Here is a 20,437-nt window from a genome sequence, read left to right on the forward strand (position 1 = left end):
TATAGATACACACACATACATACATATGTGTATACATGGGCAGCTAGGGAGCACAGTAGATAGTGTCAGGCCTGGTCAGGAAGGCTCATCTTCCTGAGTTCAAATCCAGCCTCAGACACTGTATGACCCTGGGCAAATCACCTAACCCTATTGCCTGTTTCTCATTGTAAAATGAGCTGGATAAGAAAACAGCAAAGCACTCCAATATCTTTTCCAAGAAAACCCCAAATGAGGTCATAAAGAGTCAGACGGGACTGAAAAACACCTGACAACAAATATGTATACATACACTTGTGCAAATCATCCGCTGCTTCTAGATGTGTGTATAAACATAAATTGAAATAAATTATATATTGGATACATATAAACACATACCTGAAAAGATACACACACTGAGCTATTCAATCCTGTCATGCAGGGGAAAACAACCCTCTCATAAAGAGAAAACACATTCTCAATTTGATAAACCATCAACAGACTCTGTAGGGTGTGGCACTGGGATAAATCTGGAGGATCTAGAAGGGGGGTGGGAAGAGCTCTGACATTCCACATGCTCCTACCCTGTAGTGCAAGGCCATAGGTCCTAACGTCCCTTCTAGCTCAGAATATTTCATGGACCTATGATTGCATGGTACAAACCAAGAAAATCTTCTTTTGTGCCATAACCCAGACTCTCAGTGGAATGTGTTTCTTTCCACAGTGGGGGTGGGGGGTGATAGCAGGAGAAAACCCAATTTGACAAATTTTTTTAAAAATGTATTAAGTGCCCATGATGCATTGTGACCATGCATCTTTATAACCTTTAGTTTAGACAGTAATCTTTACTTTTCATTGAAGAATAGAAGAGTTATATACTACAGCAAGAGCTCTTTGGAGCCCATTTAAGAGCACGTAGAATTTACAAGTATGCATTTTGGCCTGCAAATTACAGTCATCAGGGCCACAGAACCCTAGACAGCCTTTTGCTATGGGGCACAAACCCCATGAATCCTACAGTCTCCTATCAAGATGACTGACTACACAGGCCTTGTCCTAAGAAGAGTGAGTGCCCCCCTCCTTACAGGGCCCACACGTGGTCAAGGACCATGGTTAGTTGATGATGAATTACACAAAGGCTACTTATACTTAGACCTACAAGCCACTACAGAGCTCACTCATTTTCTCTCTCTTTCTCTCCTCCCCCTCTACCTTTCCCACTCCCTCTTTCCTCCTCCTCCTTCCCTCCCTTTCCATAAGGCAGGCATGCAATTAGCCTCAGTCTCCAGGACTTAAAAAAAAAAAGCCACCCACAGAAAAAAAGCCAGGCTGTGGGTGTAAAAAGAAATCAGAGCCTGAGCTGTGAGTTACTTCTAATGCATAATAGATCTGAGTGGGCCGAGCACCCCTGAGACCTCGCTCTAACGACAATAGGGGAGAAACAGGCTTAGCTGGTACTAGCCTGAATCTGATGCCACCGATGCATCATTTCATCACAGAGATCCAGAGTGGGTACACCAGGCACACCCTGGGACTAGCATACATACTCACAAACACCTCTACTCATCACAACAATGGACACAAGAGAAAGACCCTGGACCCACCACTTTGATCACTGGCTAGAAGCAGAGCACCACCCCTCTCTGCCAGTCTCTGCCACCGGCCTCCAGGTGCCCCAACAACCTCACGCTCCGTGTTACATGTTCTCACCCCCCCCAAGGCCAGTCTCTACCAACCATGACATCACTCATCCATCAGTCCCCATTCTGCTATTTTTGGGGGGAGAGGTTCAGACCAGTGATTCGATGGTTGAAAGAAACTCCCTCTACCAGTGCAGACCAGAAACTACTGGGCAACTTGTAATCAATCCCTAGGCAGCTGCCGGGGACACTGAGGTTCAGTGACTGAGTTTGAGTTTAGGGTCACAATGGCCCATACATGTCAGAATCGAGTCTTCTTAACAGCAAAGACAGTTCTATGCATTACCCCAAACTGCCTCTGTTACTTATTATCTAGGACAGATTCAGGGCATCTGAGGTCTAGAGAACTCTCTGCACTGCAAAGTGACGCCAGCCCCCAGGCCCCAAAGCTCTTGGCAGAGAGCAGGAATGCTTACATAGCACTTTATAATTCTTTGATGCAGTTACCCTGTAATATTCTGCATTACAGCTATCTGCAATGAGATATGCTACATCTGCTTGAGGGGTTCTTAACCTTTTTTTGTGTCATGGACCCCTTGAAGTCAGGGGAAGCAAGGACTACTTCTCTGGATAATGATGAAAGTCCTCATTTTACAAAGAAAAGAAAAAAGGGGGGGGAAATTGAGAACCAGAAAGGGACTGGAAGTTGACCAAGGTCACACAGTAGCCAAGCCAGGGCTTTAAAAAAATAAACAGGAGAGGGGAATAAAAAGGTCAGGAATGCAGACCTACAATGACAGGCATAGGTAGTTTAGATCAGGGTCCTTAATCTTTTTACTATCATGGAAATCCGTAACCTTTGGCAGTCTGATGAAACCTATGGGCCCTTTCTTAGAATGTCTTTAAAATGCATAACGTAAAATACACAGGCTGATAAAGGAAACCAAAAGCTAATGCAGATTAAAATGTCCTTTGTTTTTCCATCCAAGTTCATGGACCCCATACAACCCATGTCAGAACCTCATGAGGGTGAGGACCTTGGGTTAAGAAACACCCAATCTATTGCACCTCACCCCAGAGCCAAGCAAGGACCCAGAGCAGGTCCCTAATAAAGGTTGTCTTGTTTTTGTCTACCTTTTATTTCTGGGTTGACCTAATTTTTTTTTACTCTTTTCAAAGGATAATAACAATAACAACAACAACCAACAATAACAGGCATTTAAAGTCTGCCAAGCACTTTTACATGGAGATTTGATCCTCTAACAACCCTGTGAGTTCAATGCTCTAGATCTGGAAACTGAGGCTGGGATTTAAATGACTCACCTACAATCCCTCCCCTTCAAGAAGCCTTTCCTGGCCCCTCTAGCCCCTCTGATGGTCTCCCTGTGTGCACTGCAATGAGACAAGCTGGTCTAGAACAGGTGGAGGGAGACAGATGGAGCAGAAGGCAGAGGGAGGTTGAGCTTTGTAGGGCAAAGGAGTGAGGAGAGGGCCGAAAGAAAGCAAAAGGTGTGGGCAGGAGCGTGAGGGAGGGAGAATGGTAAGAAGAAGCCTGGTGTTTGTTGGAAACAGAGAAGCTGGGTTCAGATACTGGTTCTGCCACTTAATACCTTTGTGATTGTGGGAGGGTCATCTAATGTCTCTGTGCCTCAGTTTCTTTTATTGGCAAAAAATGAGACTGAAATGTAAAAGGAAAGAACAACCACACAGCAGTTGAAAGAATAAACATAGCACCAAAGAGAGATATGAGAAGACACCTCTTCCACTCCTTTGCAGAGGTGGGAGAAGCATGGGTGGGCAGCACTGTATGTATTTTCAAATTTTTTTCACTGTATTCAGCACTTTTGCTGATTTTTTTTCTTAAAAAATATTCTTGATTATATGGATTTGCTGGGGTGGAGGGAAGGGATAGCAGAAATTTAGGTGTAAATTTAGGACAATATAAAAACAAGAGATGGGGCAGCTAGGTGGTGCAGTGGATAGAGCACCGGCCCTGGAGTCAGGAGTACCTGAGTTCAAATCCGGCCTCAGACACTTAACACTTACTAGCTGTGTGACCCTGGGCAAGTCACTTAACCCCAATTGCCTCACTGGAAAAAAAAAAAAGCCAAGAGATAATTTTTTTTTCTTTAATGAGCAGATAGGATTAAGGTCCTCTGAGGTCTTTTCCGACTCCTAATCTGTGATCTGATGATATGCGAACCTATGATTACTAGCTGGGTAACCACAGACAAGTTTTCCCATCTGTAAAATGGGATAATAAATAAAGCTTAAGGTAGGATCAACCAGCAGCAGCACCCCTACTGAGCTCCACCATCTCCTCTCCTTCTCTGGGATAATTACATTTATTTTGAAATTCCGTTGTTGTTGACAGCGATGACTACAGCTAGCACTGATATAGCACCTACTTGGTGCCAAGCATTGTGTTAAGCAATTTACTAATAAATTTTTAAAATTTTAAAAATTACTAATCTAATGAAACCAACTTAAAAAAATAACACTCATTTCATTTGATCCTCACAAAAATCCTGGGAGGTAGGTGCTTTCCCCATTACCTGACACAGGCAGAGTTTAGTAGACATCAAGACAATAAAACCAACAACTTATTTCTATAATTTTTTTTAATCTTTCTTGAGGTACTTTATTCAGTTCAGAACTGTGAGGTAGATTATTGTTGTTCAGTTGTGTCTGACTCTCCGTGACCCCATTTGGGGTTTTCTTGGCAAGATAGTGGAGTGGTTTGCCATTTCCTTCTCCAGCTCATTTTACAGATGAGGAAACTGAGGCAAACAGGGTTAAGTCAGGTATTCTTTTGGGTTAAGCATCCTCTGGTAGAGGAAATGATAGCTCACATTTCTAGAGCAATTTAAGTTCTGCAAAGGGGTCATAACATCTGTGGAAGGGGGTGTATTATTAATATTCCTTTCCATAAGGAAGAAAACTAAGGCTAGATGGGTTAAGGCACATGCTCAAAGTCACACAGATAGTAACAGCACCAAGATTTAAAGACCAAGACCAATGGTCTGGAAAGAACACTAGATGGATAATGAATGAATGAATGTGAAAAAGCACTTACTATGTGCCAAGCACTGTGATAACTGGAAAAGCAAGATAGCTCTTGTTCTCATTTTAAATGCAAACAACACTTATGAGAAAACTCATCTACAGGACAACAAGAAAGGCCTAGGAAGCCTAAGGATGCAGTGGAGGGGCAGATGGCAAAGCCCAGGGTCCTTAGGTTACAGCAGGTCGGAGGACAGTGCCCAGAAATAGATGCAGGGCAGATGGTAAGCCCTGCAGATCCTCCGTAGCACTGCAAAGAACAGAAGTGGTGATTCCCACCTCATCCAAGCCCTGTGGATAGAGGGTGAACGGGGGAGGGAGGCAGGGAAAGGACATAGATGACTGGTATTCCCACCAGGCCTTCCTGTATGAGTTCTGGGAAAGCCTGGGGCTGGGGGAGGAGGAAAGACAAGAGAAGAAAGGCCACCTGTGCTAGCAGGTCTTCCTGCCTCCCAGCAGTCCCCAGATTAGGAAACGAGGACATATAAAGTAATAATGACAATAGCTCATTTCCTAAAACCTTTTAAACATACAGCATGCTTTCCTCACAAAAATCCTGTGAAGCAGGTAGCACAAATACTAGTACCCCCACATTACAGATAAGGAAACTAGGGGGTCCTAGAGGTGAAATAATTTGTCCAAGGTCACAAAGCTAGTAGTGTGTAGCAGAAGCAAGATTTGAAATCAAATATTTGAACCCCCAGTTCAATTGTTCTTCTATAATATATTGTTGTTGTTTAGTCAATTAATCATATCCAACCTTTCATGACCCCATTTGGAATTTTCTGGCAAAGATGCTGGAGTGGTGTGCCATTTCCTTCTCCAGCTCATTTTACAGATGAGGAAACTGAGGCAAAAGGGGGATGACTTAGCCCAGCATCACAAAGTTAGGAAGTGTCTGAGACCAGATTTGAACTCAGCTCCTTCTGACTCCAGCAGAAGTCTTAAAGCACAGGCTGGATGACCACTTCTTAAGACCCCTGTTTTAATTAAAGGTTGGATTAGAACCACTTAAGTCCCTTTAGAGTCTAGGGTCAAATATGTTGGCTGTTCCCTCTAGTGCCCCATGTCACTGGAAAATTATTTGCATGCTATCCATATATGCCTTCTTCAAACTTCTCGATCCCCACTGACTTTAACACACTACCTTCCGTGTTCTAATAAACTCCATGGCAAGGTGCCCCTGGCTATATGTTGTGACAGCTTCTGTCCTTTTTTTCCCCTAACATTCAATAGGCTAGAATCTTTTCCCACTGACATTTCTACATCATTATGTAGCTCCTTCTGGGTCTGATAACCTACGAATCTGTAAAGATATTTACTTATTTATTTCCATGTGAATTTCATTTAGCCAACCTATAACAACCTGCTGCTAATGTAGATTCAAAAGATCCTAAAGCCCAAACTACCCATGGCACCTGCCCTAACTGGCTGCCAGTCTTTCCCAAGCCCCATGCCAGAGTGGCAAGCAATCTTTGTTTTAATTGGCTGAGCTTCTGATTGTACAGTACTAGTAGTACTGCTACTACAAATATGACTTCTACTACTACTACTACTACTACTACTACTACTACTACTACTACTGTTACTGTAACTTTATACTATAACTCCTGGCACCACTACTACAACTACCATTATTGCTGGTATTCCTACCACCACTACCTCTATTGCTGTGACTATTACTACTAGTAATTACTATAACTACTACTACACAACTATGATGACTACTATTAGTACTACTACTACTACTACTACTATAGGTATGAGTATTACTACAACTAATAGTACCACTACCACCACCAGGACTACTACTACAACTATGATTACTGCTGGTACTCCTGGGGCTACTACTACTATTATAATTATTATTGCTATTACTATCATATATTATTATTACTATTATTACAACTACTAGTACTACCACCACCCACCATTACTACTACTATGGCTATTATTAGTACAGCTACTATGATTACAATTACTACTAGTACTAAGAATATAATTGCTATTACTATTATAATTACTATTTTAAATAATTATTATAATTACAGCTACTAGTACTGCTACTACCACTACCACCACTACCACTACAACTATGACTATTACTAGTATTACTACTATAACTACAATTACTACTAGTACTACTATGAATATAACTGCTATTATAATTACTATTACTATTCTAAATCATTACTATAATTGCAACTACTAGTACTACTAGTACTATGACTACAATTACTACTAGTACTAACTACTACCAATTCAACTATTACTAATATGACTATGACTATTACTACTTAGTAGTATGTATACATTAGTAGTAACACTACTAATATGACTATGACTACTACTAGTAGTTACTACCACTACTACTGTTGTGGCCACGACTATTACTACTACCATTACAATTATCACTTCATGATGATGACGACTACCAATGCTATTGCACTATTACAACTATTACTATGACTATAACTACTAATACTGATTACTCAGTAGTACTAAAAATAAGAACTAACTTTTCCATAGCACTTAAAAGGCTGGTGGGTTTTTATTTTTACACTTTTACACATATTATCTATTTGATCTTCACAACAGCCCTGGGAGATAGGTGCTCCCTATTATCTCCATTTTACAGATGAAGAAACTGAGGCTAAGAGAGGCTGACTTGCCTAGAGTCACACAGCTAGTAGGTTATCTGAGAAGGAATCTGAACTCGGATGCCTCTGATTCCAAGTTCTCTACTCTCTCCACTACACCATCTAGCTCTGTGGTAAAATATGAAAGTTTTTTAACAGTCGGTTAGGATAACTGAAAGACGCCAGTTTTTCAAGGACCACCCCTTTTGGGGAGGAGATGAACAGTCTGCCTGCTGCGCATGTCAGTCTGCCTGCCGGGTACAGTCCGCCTGCTGCGCATGTCAGACTGCCTGCCGGGTTTTTTGACTTCCGGGGTGGAGAGAACGAGAGTAAGCCTTTTGCCTGTTTGGCGGGACTCCTGACGGCGCGGCACAGACGGTCTCTCTCTCTCTCCAAAGGTGGCCTTTTCGGTTTGGTGAGTTTTTATAAGGAATATAGACTAAGCCTAGATTTAAGACGATTTGTATTGTATTTCTATTTTCCTATCCTTCTAATCAACATCACTTTGTGACTATCATACAATAAAGGCTTTATCTAGAAAAACAAGAAGCTTCTTCCATTTACTAGTCTGGAGATAAATTAGGGAAAAGTTAAGTAGGGGAGATTTATGATCTAATATCCAATTTTAAATCTCACAGCTCCCTCTGCTATCCTGACTCCAGGCCTGTGCTCCTTCCATATATACCACTTTTCACTCCCAGAAGGTAGAACTAAGACCAAATAATGTACAAATCACAAAGAGACAGATTTTATCTCAAAAACAAAACAAAATTTCTTAAAATGATCCTTCCCGCAATAGAACAGGCTGCCTGGGAGAATTGAGGGTATGCTATCTGAGCAGAAGCCTTCTGAGCACTCATCTGGGTTGCTCCAAGGGATGGGAAGCTAGACTCTTCCCACTTTGAGATCTTTCTGACTCTATTAATCACAGCTCACATTGCTACAACAGCTTTCATTTCTAGAAGCCCTTTCCTTCTAACAACCCTGTGTGTAGGCAGAGCTAGGTTCAGATTAGTGTGTATAATGAAGTCCCTAAAGTAGTTGCAGGTATGCTAACCTGTCCTATTCAAAGTTCTAATTGTGTAGAAATAGGGTTCCAGCCCAGTGGAAATATGCCAAGCAAATTCAAATCATGTGACTATTTCAGAGGGGTTCTTCATGAGCATCAAATGGGAACTGTCCTGTAATGTGGGTAGCAGCCACATCGCATTTCAGGACCAGGACTCCATCTCAGGTGTTCTGAATCAAGCCCAGCTCCCAGCCTAAGGCCAGCAGTAGCACCATTTCCTCTAGATTCATGCCTGGGGAAGGCATGATGACTTCTTAGGATGGATCCAGCCTGATATTCTAAGATTCTACTGCTCTCCTCTTCGATGGGCTCCAGCTGGAGGCCTCCCACCCCCACGGGGTGTCCACCTTCAGCATGGGACAGTTGACAATGGTAGGAAAGAGCTACAATTTGGGTGGCTGGTTTGGCACTCACAGACTAATGATTCTCGCTTCTGGGGAGTATATTTAGCAAGTATGGTCCTCTAATGGTACCCCTCACATTAAGCTAATTACTTCCAGGAGTGGAAAGAAGGAGATGGGGGGAAGTGGGGGGGGGTGAAATCAGAGCAGACAGAAGTAAATTGGTTCAGCCAGAAAGATACATGCATCCAACAAAGCTAAACTTGCAAACCATTTGTCCAGGGGTAAGGGATGCTGGAGAGGGAATCCAAACAACAAGCAGAACTGGCTCGTTCTGACACCTAAGGCCCCTTCAGCTCTGAGATGCTATGATTTGGTTGCTCTCTCATGAGAAGGGGGTCTGGTTGTGGACCTTCCATTCACACAAGTCAGCCACCACCTGGTGATGTCAGCATTCAGAACAGACATAGTTTCTCCAAAAAGGTAGCCTTTTAGAAATCTAGTTTGGGGTTTAGAAATAAAACAAACCAGGGGCAGCTAGGTGGCACAGTGGATAAAGCACCGGCCCTGGATTCAGGAGTACCTGAGTTCAAATCCAGCCTCAGACACTTGACACCTTAATAGCTGTGTGACCCTGGGCAAGTCACTTAACCCCCATTGCCCCGCAAAAAAAAAAAAAAAGAAAGGAAGAAACAAACCACCCTTTCAAATCAATCCTCCAAGGGGGAAAAAACAGAGAAGAAAAGGCTCCTACTAACCCTTGTCCAATCTTCTCAAACCGAGTGTACTTCTTCTTGGGGTCACCCACACTCACAATGCTCCCTGTGACAGAAACAGAAATGATGAGACATTGTTCCCTCCTACCCCATCCAATACAAAGTGCATGACATTTCCCCAGCCCAGAAAAAGGGTGGAATAAAGAGCCAGCTACTTCCCACTCAGAAGCCGACACAGACAAGGGAATAGCAGAGACTTCCAAGTGCAGCCCCAACCAGATTACAATGTAACTGGGTAATATTTAACAAAATAAATAAAAATACAGTAGAACATAGACAATGTGAACCTGTGGTTTTCTAAGTCAATACCTTAGGTTTAGTGGCCTGCATTTCTACTGGGAGTTTAGCACCACTGGTTGAGGGAATCCCCCAATCTTTAAGCCCTAGATCGCCACCCACATTCATTCTCTCCCTCTTTCTGGGGGTCCAGAGAGAGGGAGGTGATGGTTACCTGACATTCATTCTGTCTCCTATTTCCTTGCCCCCTATACCTAGAATGCTCTCTCCCCTGACCACTGACTCTTAAGTTTCCCTGACTCCCTTCTAGACTCAGCTCAGATCCCTCTTCCTGTAGGAGGCTTTTCCCGGTCCCCCCAGCTGCTAATACCTTCTCCTTGAAGATTGTTTAGTCTGTTCTGTACATATCATGTATAAATCTAGTTATTGACATGTTGTTTTCCCTCATTAAAATCTATGCTCCTTACAGTCTGGTTTGTTTGTTTTTATTTCCTTGTATCCCTAGCACATAATTAATGAAAGTTTGTTGATTGGCTGACTCATCTCTCCCCTGATGAGGCCTCATATACAGCATCAAGTTCATTTTGGGGCTCCAAACTTTAAGGACACTCTCGCCGCCACATGACCTCCCTTACCATCTCCCACACCCCATCCCAGGATATATCATCAAGCACCTGCTTTTAAGGGATCTGTCTTATCTAAAGCTTTGTGTGTTGACCCCTTAAGACCCACCCGCAGGGAACCCCTTTAACTTTCAAGACTCCTCATGTCTGTTGTACATGTCTCTGTTCACTCCCCATGTGTGTGTTCTTCCCCATCTTAGACCAGAAGCTCTCTGAGGGTAGGCACTGCATCATATAAAAGTGTAAATCCCGCCATGGTTGAACATAGGGGAGCCTAATATGTTATTATCTTATTTTTTAACCCAAACTGAGCTAGATTCTTTCCATGTTTTTCCTAATGGCAGTGAGAGAGAGGGTGAAAAGGGTTTGGCTTCAGATCAGATCCTATGTCCTCACTTTATCCTTCCCACGAATCTCCACAGGCCCCAATTCCCTAGCCATTAGTGTTTTCTTACATACTATTTCCTCCAATAGAAATTAAACTAGGAACTGTTTATCTAAAAAAGCTTCTGAATCCCCGGCACCCAATGACAGACAGTGCCTTGTACATACATGAGGCCCTGAAAGGCATTTAACTGAAGTGAGTGGAGAGCAGGTTATTTCCAAATTAATAGGCCAGAAAAGGCACAGCTCTTTCTCCAAATTTACATTCAAAACCGCTGATAATGATAATCCTTTCTTCAGACGGCATGGTGACGTGGTAAATTAAGAATCCTGGACTGGGAACCAAGGTCCCATTTTATTAGTTGTATGTTGGAAAGAAAGTATAACTACTAGCCATGAGCTTGTGGTCAAGTCATTTTGCCTTGTGAGCTTCAGTTTCTTCATCTGTAAAATGGGGGATAAATATTTGTGCTACCCATCTCCCAATGCTGTTATGAGGAAAGCATTTTGTAAGGCTTAGTGTGCAACAGAAATACAATCACATTGCCACTTCAGTTCTCCCTCCTAGGCTCCAGGATAATACTTCCTGGTTTGGGGAAACCACATGGGGCACAGAATAAAGCCAAAAGGTCCGGTCCCCTTGGGTCCCAAAATGTGACCTCATTAGCAGGAATTGTGATTGCTGGAAACTCCTAAAAACTGAGGCTGTTTTTAGCCTTTCTTTGCATCCCCAGTGATTATTTGACATACAGCAGGTGCTTAATAAATGCTTGTTTACTAAACCGCTTCATTTGAAGGAAATATACATGTGGACATATGTGTATTATATGTGTGTTATATGTGTCATAGTAACAGCTAACATTTATAGAAGGTTTCAAAGCTTTTTGAGTGCTTTTACAAAGCAATCAACACATACTTGATCTCATAACAACCCTAGTGGCGTAGGTGGTATTATTATTCCCATTTTACAAAGAGGACAATGAGGCTGAGAGAGGTTAAAAGACTTGCATCTTAGCACCTCCCTGTCCAGTACTTACTTAATTTCTCCAGGATCTCCTCATCTGACATTTTGGGCTTCTTCTTCTGCTTCTCGGCATTGCGGGTCAGGGTATCCGGAGGGGTAGTGTTGTTATTCTCAGTGGGGGAGATCGGAGATGTGGCCACATCGCGCGTCGGAGTGACAGGAATGGGGTCGATCACCGACCGTGTGTACACCTGGATGGATGACAGGGAAACCAGGACAAAGTCAGCTTTCCTGGGTAAAGAGAGAACAGGGAGATGGTTCTCAGGCCTGAGATCTTGGCTGGGGGTCAAGGAGCATGGTAGAGCTAACCCCAATAAACTCACCTCACAGCATCCTATCAGTTCCAATACATATTCTCTTTTTTTTTTTTTTTAGTGAGGCAATTGGGGTTAAGTGACTTGCCCAGGGTCACAGAGCTAGTAAGTGTTAAGTGTCTGAGGCCGGATTTGAATTCAGGTACTCCTGACTCCAAGGCCAGTACTCTATCCACTGCGCCACCTAGCTGCCCCTACATATTCTCTTAAAAAAAATAAATAAATGAGGGCAGCTAGGTGGTTCAGTAGATAAAGCACTGGCCCTGGATTCAGGAGTACCTGAGTTCAAATCCAGCCTCAGACACTTGACATTTACTATCTGTGTGACCCTGGGCAAGTTACTTAACTCCCATTGCCCCGCCGAAAAAATAAATAAATAAATAAATAAATCAGGTTCTCTTTGTTGCTGTTTTTAAAAGTTTTATTGGGGGCAGACAGTTGGCGCAGTGGATAAAGCACCAGCCCTGGATTCAGGAGGACCCGAGTTCAAATCCGGCCTCAGACACTCGTGGGTCTGATATGTGATGTGTGACCCTGGACAAGTCACTCATTGCCCCACAAAAAGAAATAAATTTTTTAAAAAGTTTTATTGATATGTGTGTGCATCATAATCCTTTCCCATCCTCTCTCATTTAGCAACTTCCCTTGTCAACACATGCACTTTCTACACATTGGGCAGAGCAGAGACAAGGGTGGCATTAACCCCATCAGACCAAGCAGAGGGTTTGTTTGAAAGGGGCCCAAGGAAGGAATTCCTCCCCCTAACCAGAATAAGGTGACACCATCATATGCCTCCAAGTCCCTGAACATGAGGTCAATTGTCCCTCTTGAAGCCCCTCCCTCTAATTTTGTCTCCCCCACTTGGGGACAGAAGAGGAATCTAGTATAGCCCCTTTACAGGGGAGGGTTCAGCACAAGCAAAGTTTGGAAGAGAAGGGACAGTGTCCAGAGGCCCTGGGCCCCATATCTAGAATGCACCTGCATTCCAGGCCCAGCTCTGCCACTGACTAGCCCTGAGCAAGACAAATTACCTCGATGAGCTTCAGTTTTCTCCCCTGTAAAATGAAAGGGTTGGACCCAGATGATCTCTATGGTATCTTCCAACTCATAATATTCTATGTTCTAAATTCCCTCCAACTCTAACATGTTTCAAGGTTCCTTCTGGCTCATGCATTCTACACATTATGTGTTCAGCTCCATCCAAGTAGAGCATTCTACAGAATGAGAGCAGAATGAGAACGTGATGATGGCAGAAATTCTCCCCTCGGTCCCAGTGGGTCTCCTCCAAAGCTTAGCTCACTCTATCCATCTATCCCCTTCCTCCCACGTGACATTTCAGCCTCCTGGCTGCAGGTCCAAGAATCCCTAACTCTAGGACCCTAGATGCCAGCAGGCTTTGCTTTACCTCAAATGTTACCCTCTGGCTTGGGGGCACCACAGGGCTATGCCTCAAGCTCCCAGCTCTTGTGTGTGTGAAGCCTTCCTGAAATCTCTAGCCCACATTCAAGGCCTGGTGGCATAATGGAAAAGCCTGTGGATTTGAAGTCAGAAGGACTGAATTTGAGCCCACTGATGACCTGTGTGACCTTGGGCCAGTTCCTTCCATTCCCTTTATCATCCATAAATTAAATGAGTTGGACTAGACAGTAATAATATAGCAATAATAGCCAACATTTCTATAGTATTTGCTGTGTGTCAAGTACTATGCTAAATGTCTTACAAGTATTATCTCATCTGATCCTCACAACAATTTTCAGACATAGTTATTATTATTATGCCTATTTTGTGGATGAAGAAACAAAAGCAAATAGAGGTGAAGTGACTTGTCCAGTGCCTGAGGCTGGATTGGAACTCAGGTCTTCCTAACTCTAGGTCTAGCTCTCTACCCACTGTGCCATCCAGCTGCCAAAGATAAACTCTAAGGTCCCGTGCAGGTCCAACATTCTATTATTATGTGACTCTTCTTTCTTTCTGGGCAGTTACGGGGCACAGTGCTGGCCCCGCAATCACAAAGGATAAATACAGAATGTGTTGATTCTCAAATTCACTTTTCTGAAGGTGTCACAGCAATGTGCTCTACTGACTATTCTGAGGGGCTCTCAGAGAAATCAGACACTGCACGGGGTTCCCTATAGAAAGGCACACTAGCTTGGGAGTCAGAAGGTCCGGGTTTAGGTCCAGGTCTGTCAATCACTATACCTATCTATCTTAATGTCAATTAAGTGAGTTACTTCCCTTGAATCACAACAACGCCCATGTCTACAAGGCCTACAAAGTCTGGTGGGCATGTTTCCTCATAGTAACACGTGAACCAAGTGGTGCAAGGATACCCTCCCCTTTGACCAAGGCCCTCTGAGGATGAATTTCCTTTCTAAGCACTGTGTCACCTACATGTATACCATGGTCCTGAGATGAGGATGAAGGGTTAGTCTAACTGATGGGAACCTCCAACCAGAACCACCGTATCTGAGGCATCATCAGCCTTCCTCCTCTTTCCCATCTCCATCGAGGCACTAAGTTCCTATGCAGCCCAGACAATTGGGGGCCACCTTCCTGCACCCAGCTTCTTCAGAGTAAAGCTTGGGTACCACTTCCTATAAGAGACCTGCCCTAATTCTCCACCTCTCCCCTCCCCCTCCAATTACAAACACACTCTTGGAATTTCTTTGTGTTTATTGTTCTATCTCCACCTCCACTCCCCACCAAGAGAACGGAAGCTCCATCAGGGGAGGGATTGTTCCATTTTCTGCTTATGTATGTCCACAGTATCCTGCATACAGTAGGTGCTTATTCTGTGACTTGAATTTGAGCACACACCGGGCTCACAGACACTACTCCTCTTTTCCCAGGCTTGAGAATCTTCAGGTGACAGCAGAGTCTGAGCCATGGAATACCAGGGCTGAAAAGACCTGAGAGATCATCTAATTCAGCCCCCTCACTTTACAGAGGAAGCTTTTAATTAACACGAGATAACATGGAATTAGCTTCTCTTTTTTTGGCAGCCAACGCTGTGATGTCAGAGCCAAAAGAACTCATGTGAGCTGAGGCCTAGCATGCCGCCCCCCCCCCCCCCACACACAGCCAAGGAGGTGACGGCCTACTCCTCTGCCCCGGTCAGTGTCTATCCTAGTGAACTGAGTCCAGTTCTGGGGCCACATTGGGGGGGTGGGTGGGGGATGCTGACCAACAAGCACAAAAGGAAGACCAGGGTAATGGGAATGGAGACTGTTATATGAGGAATGGCAAAAAGATCTAATAGGATGTTCAGCTGAAAAGATAAGATTTAGGAGGGATACGATCATTATTACCAAGTATCCAAAGGGCTGTTATGAGGCCTCATTCTCTGTGGCCCTCAGAGGACAAAACTAGGAACTGTGGGGGAAGGTATAAGTAAGATTTCTGCTCTGTTCCTAAAAAGCAAGATGGAATGGGCAGTTTCAGCTGGTAGTGAGTTCCTCATCACCGAGAGAGCCTATAGTAGATGGCATGGGATGATGTAGAAGGAATACCTAGATGTGGCAAGGGAGTTTGCTAGTTTTCTTCACTAAGGTCTCTTCTAGCTCTAAGTTTCATAGGCGGGGGTGGGGAGGTGGAGGGGGGGGGCTGGTGATTAACTCAAGGACACACAATAAGCCAATGGCAACAGCAAGACTGGGGCCCCCCAAGTCTCCTGACTCCTAATCCACAAATACCTGCTCTCTCCAATCTTTGCCATCACAGTATTTTTTTTTTTTTGGTAAGGCAATTGGGGTTAAGTGACTTGCCCAGGGTCACACAGCTAGTAAGTGTTAAGTGTCTGAGGCCGGATTTGAACTCAGGTACTCCTGAATCCAGGGCCGGTGCTTTATCCACTGAGCTACCTAGCTGCCCCACTTTTTTTGGGGGGGGGGGTAGCCATCACAGTATTTATGAATGGGACCTGTCTGCTCTTTCCCCTCTTGCTGTGTTCAATTCTTCTGCTCCTAGATCACTGCTCCCCAAGTTTTTATATTTTTAGTGGGTATTGCCAGGGTGGAACAAAGCATCCTCCACTGGTAACTGATCTCTCATTCTCTCAGAAATCCACATCACACCCTAATATCAAATTTAAGGCTGGCATCCCCGAGACATTTGTGTAATATAGAGACCCTGCATTTCTCTGATTCTCCACCAAGACCAAGAGGAAGAAAGTCACTTCCCCAAGGTCATGCCACAGGCTAATGACAGAGCCAAGTCTAGACCTCAGGTGTCCTGGCTCTCTGGCCAGTGGAACTGGGGCTGCCACATCTCAAAGCCCCGAGGGTCTAAAAAGGAAGCCCGACAGAAGTACTGCCAATATCCAGCATGTGAAGAGTTTCACAGCGGATAAGAGCTACCGTGGCTATACATCCCCAGGGGTGCCATCCATCACGCTCCTTGGTTTCACAAGCTGAGTGCTGCTAATTTTTCAGGCAAATCTTGCAGAACTGTGATTCCCGACTTCCCAGGAGAAGACGAGAGTGACTCATTTCAGCCTAGAACTAAACCGTGTTGACTGCACTTAAGGTAACACTGATGGAAGAGAGGCTGAGGAGTCACACGAGAGGGCAGGGCAGGTATAAAGGAGAAGAAGCCCTTCCGGCTTTATCTCCTACCACTCCCTTACAAATACTCCCCCCAAGACAGCCAAGCTCAAGTCCATGACCATTTGATGTGTGAGAGGCCTGAGAGATCCTCTAGGTCAGTTCCCTGACATGTACAGATGAGGAGAAGGAAGGCCAATGGATGCGATGTGACTTACCCAAGAGCACACAGAGAATACATGGCATAGATAGGAATTTGAACCCTCGGACTACAATAATAATGATGATGATAACAATAGCAGTAAAAAAAAATAGCATTTATTTTAGTGTGTTAAGGTTTGGCAAAGCACTTTCTATATGTTATCTTGTTTTATCCTCACAACAACCCTGGGAGGTAGGTGCTGTTATTGCCCCCCACTTTATAGATGAGGAAACAGGCTTAAGAGAGAATAAGTGACTCACCGGGGCCACTCAGCTAGTAAGGCAGGATTCTAACTCAGGTCTTCCCAACTCCAAGTCCAGTACCCTATCCACCTAGCTAGTCAAGAAAACCTGAGCTTCGGGGGCAGCTAGGTGGCACAGTGGATAGAGCACCGGCCCTGGAGTCAGGAGGACCTGGGTTCAAATCCGGCCTTAGATACTTAACACTTACTGGCTGTGTGACCCTGGGCAAGTCACTTAACCCCAATTGCCTCACAAAAAAAAAAAAAACCTATCTAGACAACACCCCCCCCCAATCTATCCTTCATTTGGGGCAGCTAGGTGGCACAGTAGATAGAGCACTGGCCCTGGATTCAGGAGGACCTGAGTTCAAAGCCAGCCTCAGATACTTAACACTTAACTAGCTGTGTGACCCTGGGCAAGTCACTTAACCCCAACTGCCTCACCAAAAAAAAAAAAAAAGAAAGAAAGAAAACCTGAGCTTCAAAAAACAAAAGACACGATTCTTGGCTTCAGCTCTGTCATCTGTAAAATGGCGGTGGTACTGATAGTGCCGACTGCATAGGGTTGTTTTGACGTTCACATGAGATAATATCTATAAGGTGCCTGTAAACCTTAAATTACTATATAAATAGTAACTATTATTAGTATAAAACCAGTACTCTTCATTATATCATGAAATTTGCCATTCCTTCATCATCTCCTACCCTCTCCTGCTTCCTCGTATTTGTTCAGGCTTCCCCTCATGGTCAGAATGCATTTCCTCCTCCCCCAAACCTCTCCCATACCTAATTATCCATCTCTCCTTCGTGAAAATTCTTCCCCTTCTTTCAAGGCCCTAACTCAAGTCCTACCTACTCCATGAAGCCCTCCTTGATTCCCTCTCTCCCTCAAGCTAAAAATGATCTCTACTCAAGCTTTTGCCTGACCTTTTCTCTGAACCTCTCCCCCTTAACACATTCTGATTTGTATTATAGTTGGTTATATTATTATTGAGTATCATATTTCTAGAACATAATAGGGCCCTTGGGAACGAGGAACACAAAGTAATTTCTCTTTCTGTCTCTCCTAGGGACTAAATACATCTTATACTCACAGCAGGTAAACGACTAACATTGTGGATGACTTTGTATAGGCTGTAGGCAGCACAGTGGCTAGAGCGATGGACCTGGAGTCAGGAGGACCTTAATCTAAACCAGCCTCAGATATTTACTAGCTGTGTGAAGTCATTCATCTCTGTTTGCCTCAGTTTCCTCAAATGTAAAATGGGTGAACAGTAGCACTACCAAGGCTGTTGTGAGGATCAAATGAGATAATAAAAATACTTAGCACAGTGCCCTGGCACATATATATGCTATATAACTATATAAATACATAAGTGCTAATAAATGTTAGCTATTCTTTTTGATGTGTGTGGAAAAGCAGCTTCATTTTTTTTTTTTGGTGGGACAATGAGGGTTAAGTGACTTGCCCAGGGTCACAACAGCTAGTAAGTGTCCAAGTGTCTGAGGTCACATTCGAACTCGGGTCCTCCCTGAATCCAGGCTGGTGCTTTATCCACTGCGCACACCTAGCTGCCCCCAGCTCTTCTTATATTATCACTTCTTTTCTTCTCCTATAAGGATAATGACATTAATGGATTGCTTCAGAGATGGGTTGAAATATAGATAATATTTCTCTAGAGCATTTGCTACAAAGTACAAACCCCACCCCAGTAGCCTTGTGAGAAAGATAAAATAATCATTATTATCTCCATTTTACAGATAAGGAAGCTGAGATTCAGAGAAGTCACTAGACCAAGATCAAGGGAGAGCAAGAACTGGCCTAAAATCTGTATTTTTCACTCAGTTTTAAAGAACGTTAGCTCATGGGGATAGAGATTGGAGTGAAACTCAGATTTTATTGGTATAGGAAACTCAGATCCCCTCTATGAATGTAGGTTGGTACCATCCCAAAAGATGTCTCAAACACAGAGCAGGTAAGTGACTCTCAGGGTCACACAACCTCATTTTGAGGCCCATATGCTTCAAAGTGTGTGCCAGCTGCTAAAGACCAAACGATGTCTCACTGTATTCCCCGGGCCTCTGGGAGGTCTCCAGGCATCATCTCTCCCCCCCAAGATTCTACCTCCGCCCCAGTTACTGACAGCAAAAAGGATGGGTCCAAGAACTCACCGATTTTGTCGTGTTCTGGCCGAGGTGCTATCACCGGAGGGGGGAGCAGCGTCATCCTTCATCATCTTCGTCCTCTGAAACCGGAGGGACGGCGGGTGTCTCAGACACACTCTTCACATTCTAAGCGAGAAGCAAATACAGATCAGTTCCACTCTGTTGGGATATGACCTCCATGGAGTTGTCGACCTCACCATTCACAAGCATGCTCAGAAACGTACCGAAGCTCTAAAGCCCGGACATCATTCCTCCCCCCCTCCTACCAAAGGTTGATCTGCCCATGCCACGTTCCCCCCGTCTTGGGTGTAAATCTGGGCCAACGGTCTCATCTCGCTGATAACTCACCTCACTGTTTCAAAAGGCCAAGATAAGAGGCAAAGTAAGAATCACAAACCTTCGCAGACTGAGAGAGGACTCAGGGGCTATTAGTCTTTCCCACACTCTCTTCCAAAACGTTGCCAACAAGCTGCCCACTGCAGACGCCCCAGCGAGCTGCATCTCACTACCTGCAGAGGCAGCCTCTTCACCTTTCAGACAGCTTTCTCACTGGGACGTTTTCTCCCATTGAGCCAAAATCTGTCTCTCTCTGAGCCTTCCAGCCACTGCTTCTCGATCTAGGCCACTCAGAACAAAGGTCATCCTTCTTCCACGTGGCAGACTTAAATACACTCCATTTCTTTCAAGCAGTCCTGCAAATGTGGCCCTGACAGTGGGCAAGGGACCAATCTCATGGTCATGACACCTTAATTAACACCAGACTGCGATAACTGGTCTTTTGGCTGCTCCCCATCTTTCCAGGCTTCTCATACCTCACTTCCCAACACACACTCTACAATCCAGAGGACACTGGCTCCTGGCTGGTTCCTCAAACAAGACCCTCCATCTCCTGGCTCCAGGCATTTCCTTGGGAGACGCCCCCTGTATTGTTCCTCTGCCTCTTCCTCCTGGCTTCCTTCAAATCCCAAGCTCAAATTTCACCTTCTACCGCAAGCCTTTCCCCAATGCCCCTTCCTCTGCTTCTGTATTTACTACCAAGTCAACAAGCATTTAATGAAGCATTTATTGTGTTCCAGGCCCTGCACTAAGCATCAGAAATACAAACACAAGCAGAAAGGAAGGACAGAATAAAAAGGATTAATGGAGAAGCATGTGATGACAAAGGAAGAACCCTTGATTTGGGAATGAGAATCGAGATTCA

The 20,437-nt window shown here is 44.2% G+C and overlaps 1 protein-coding gene across 1 annotated transcript in view; it reads right to left on the bottom strand.

The window, feature by feature from the left end:
• The window catches only part of PAK1 (p21 (RAC1) activated kinase 1), a 121,364-nt gene that overhangs the window by 30,235 nt on the left and 70,692 nt on the right, over positions 1-20,437 (bottom strand). Inside the window, 4 exon segments of the mRNA XM_043993208.1 lie at positions 9,487-9,550; positions 11,786-11,963; positions 19,211-19,296; positions 19,299-19,362. Coding sequence (XP_043849143.1) covers positions 9,487-9,550; positions 11,786-11,963; positions 19,211-19,296; positions 19,299-19,362 — 392 coding nt within the window.

The sequence above is a fragment of the Dromiciops gliroides genome, chromosome 3 (assembly GCF_019393635.1).
Source record: "Dromiciops gliroides isolate mDroGli1 chromosome 3, mDroGli1.pri, whole genome shotgun sequence".
NCBI classification, from domain to species: domain Eukaryota; kingdom Metazoa; phylum Chordata; class Mammalia; order Microbiotheria; family Microbiotheriidae; genus Dromiciops; species Dromiciops gliroides.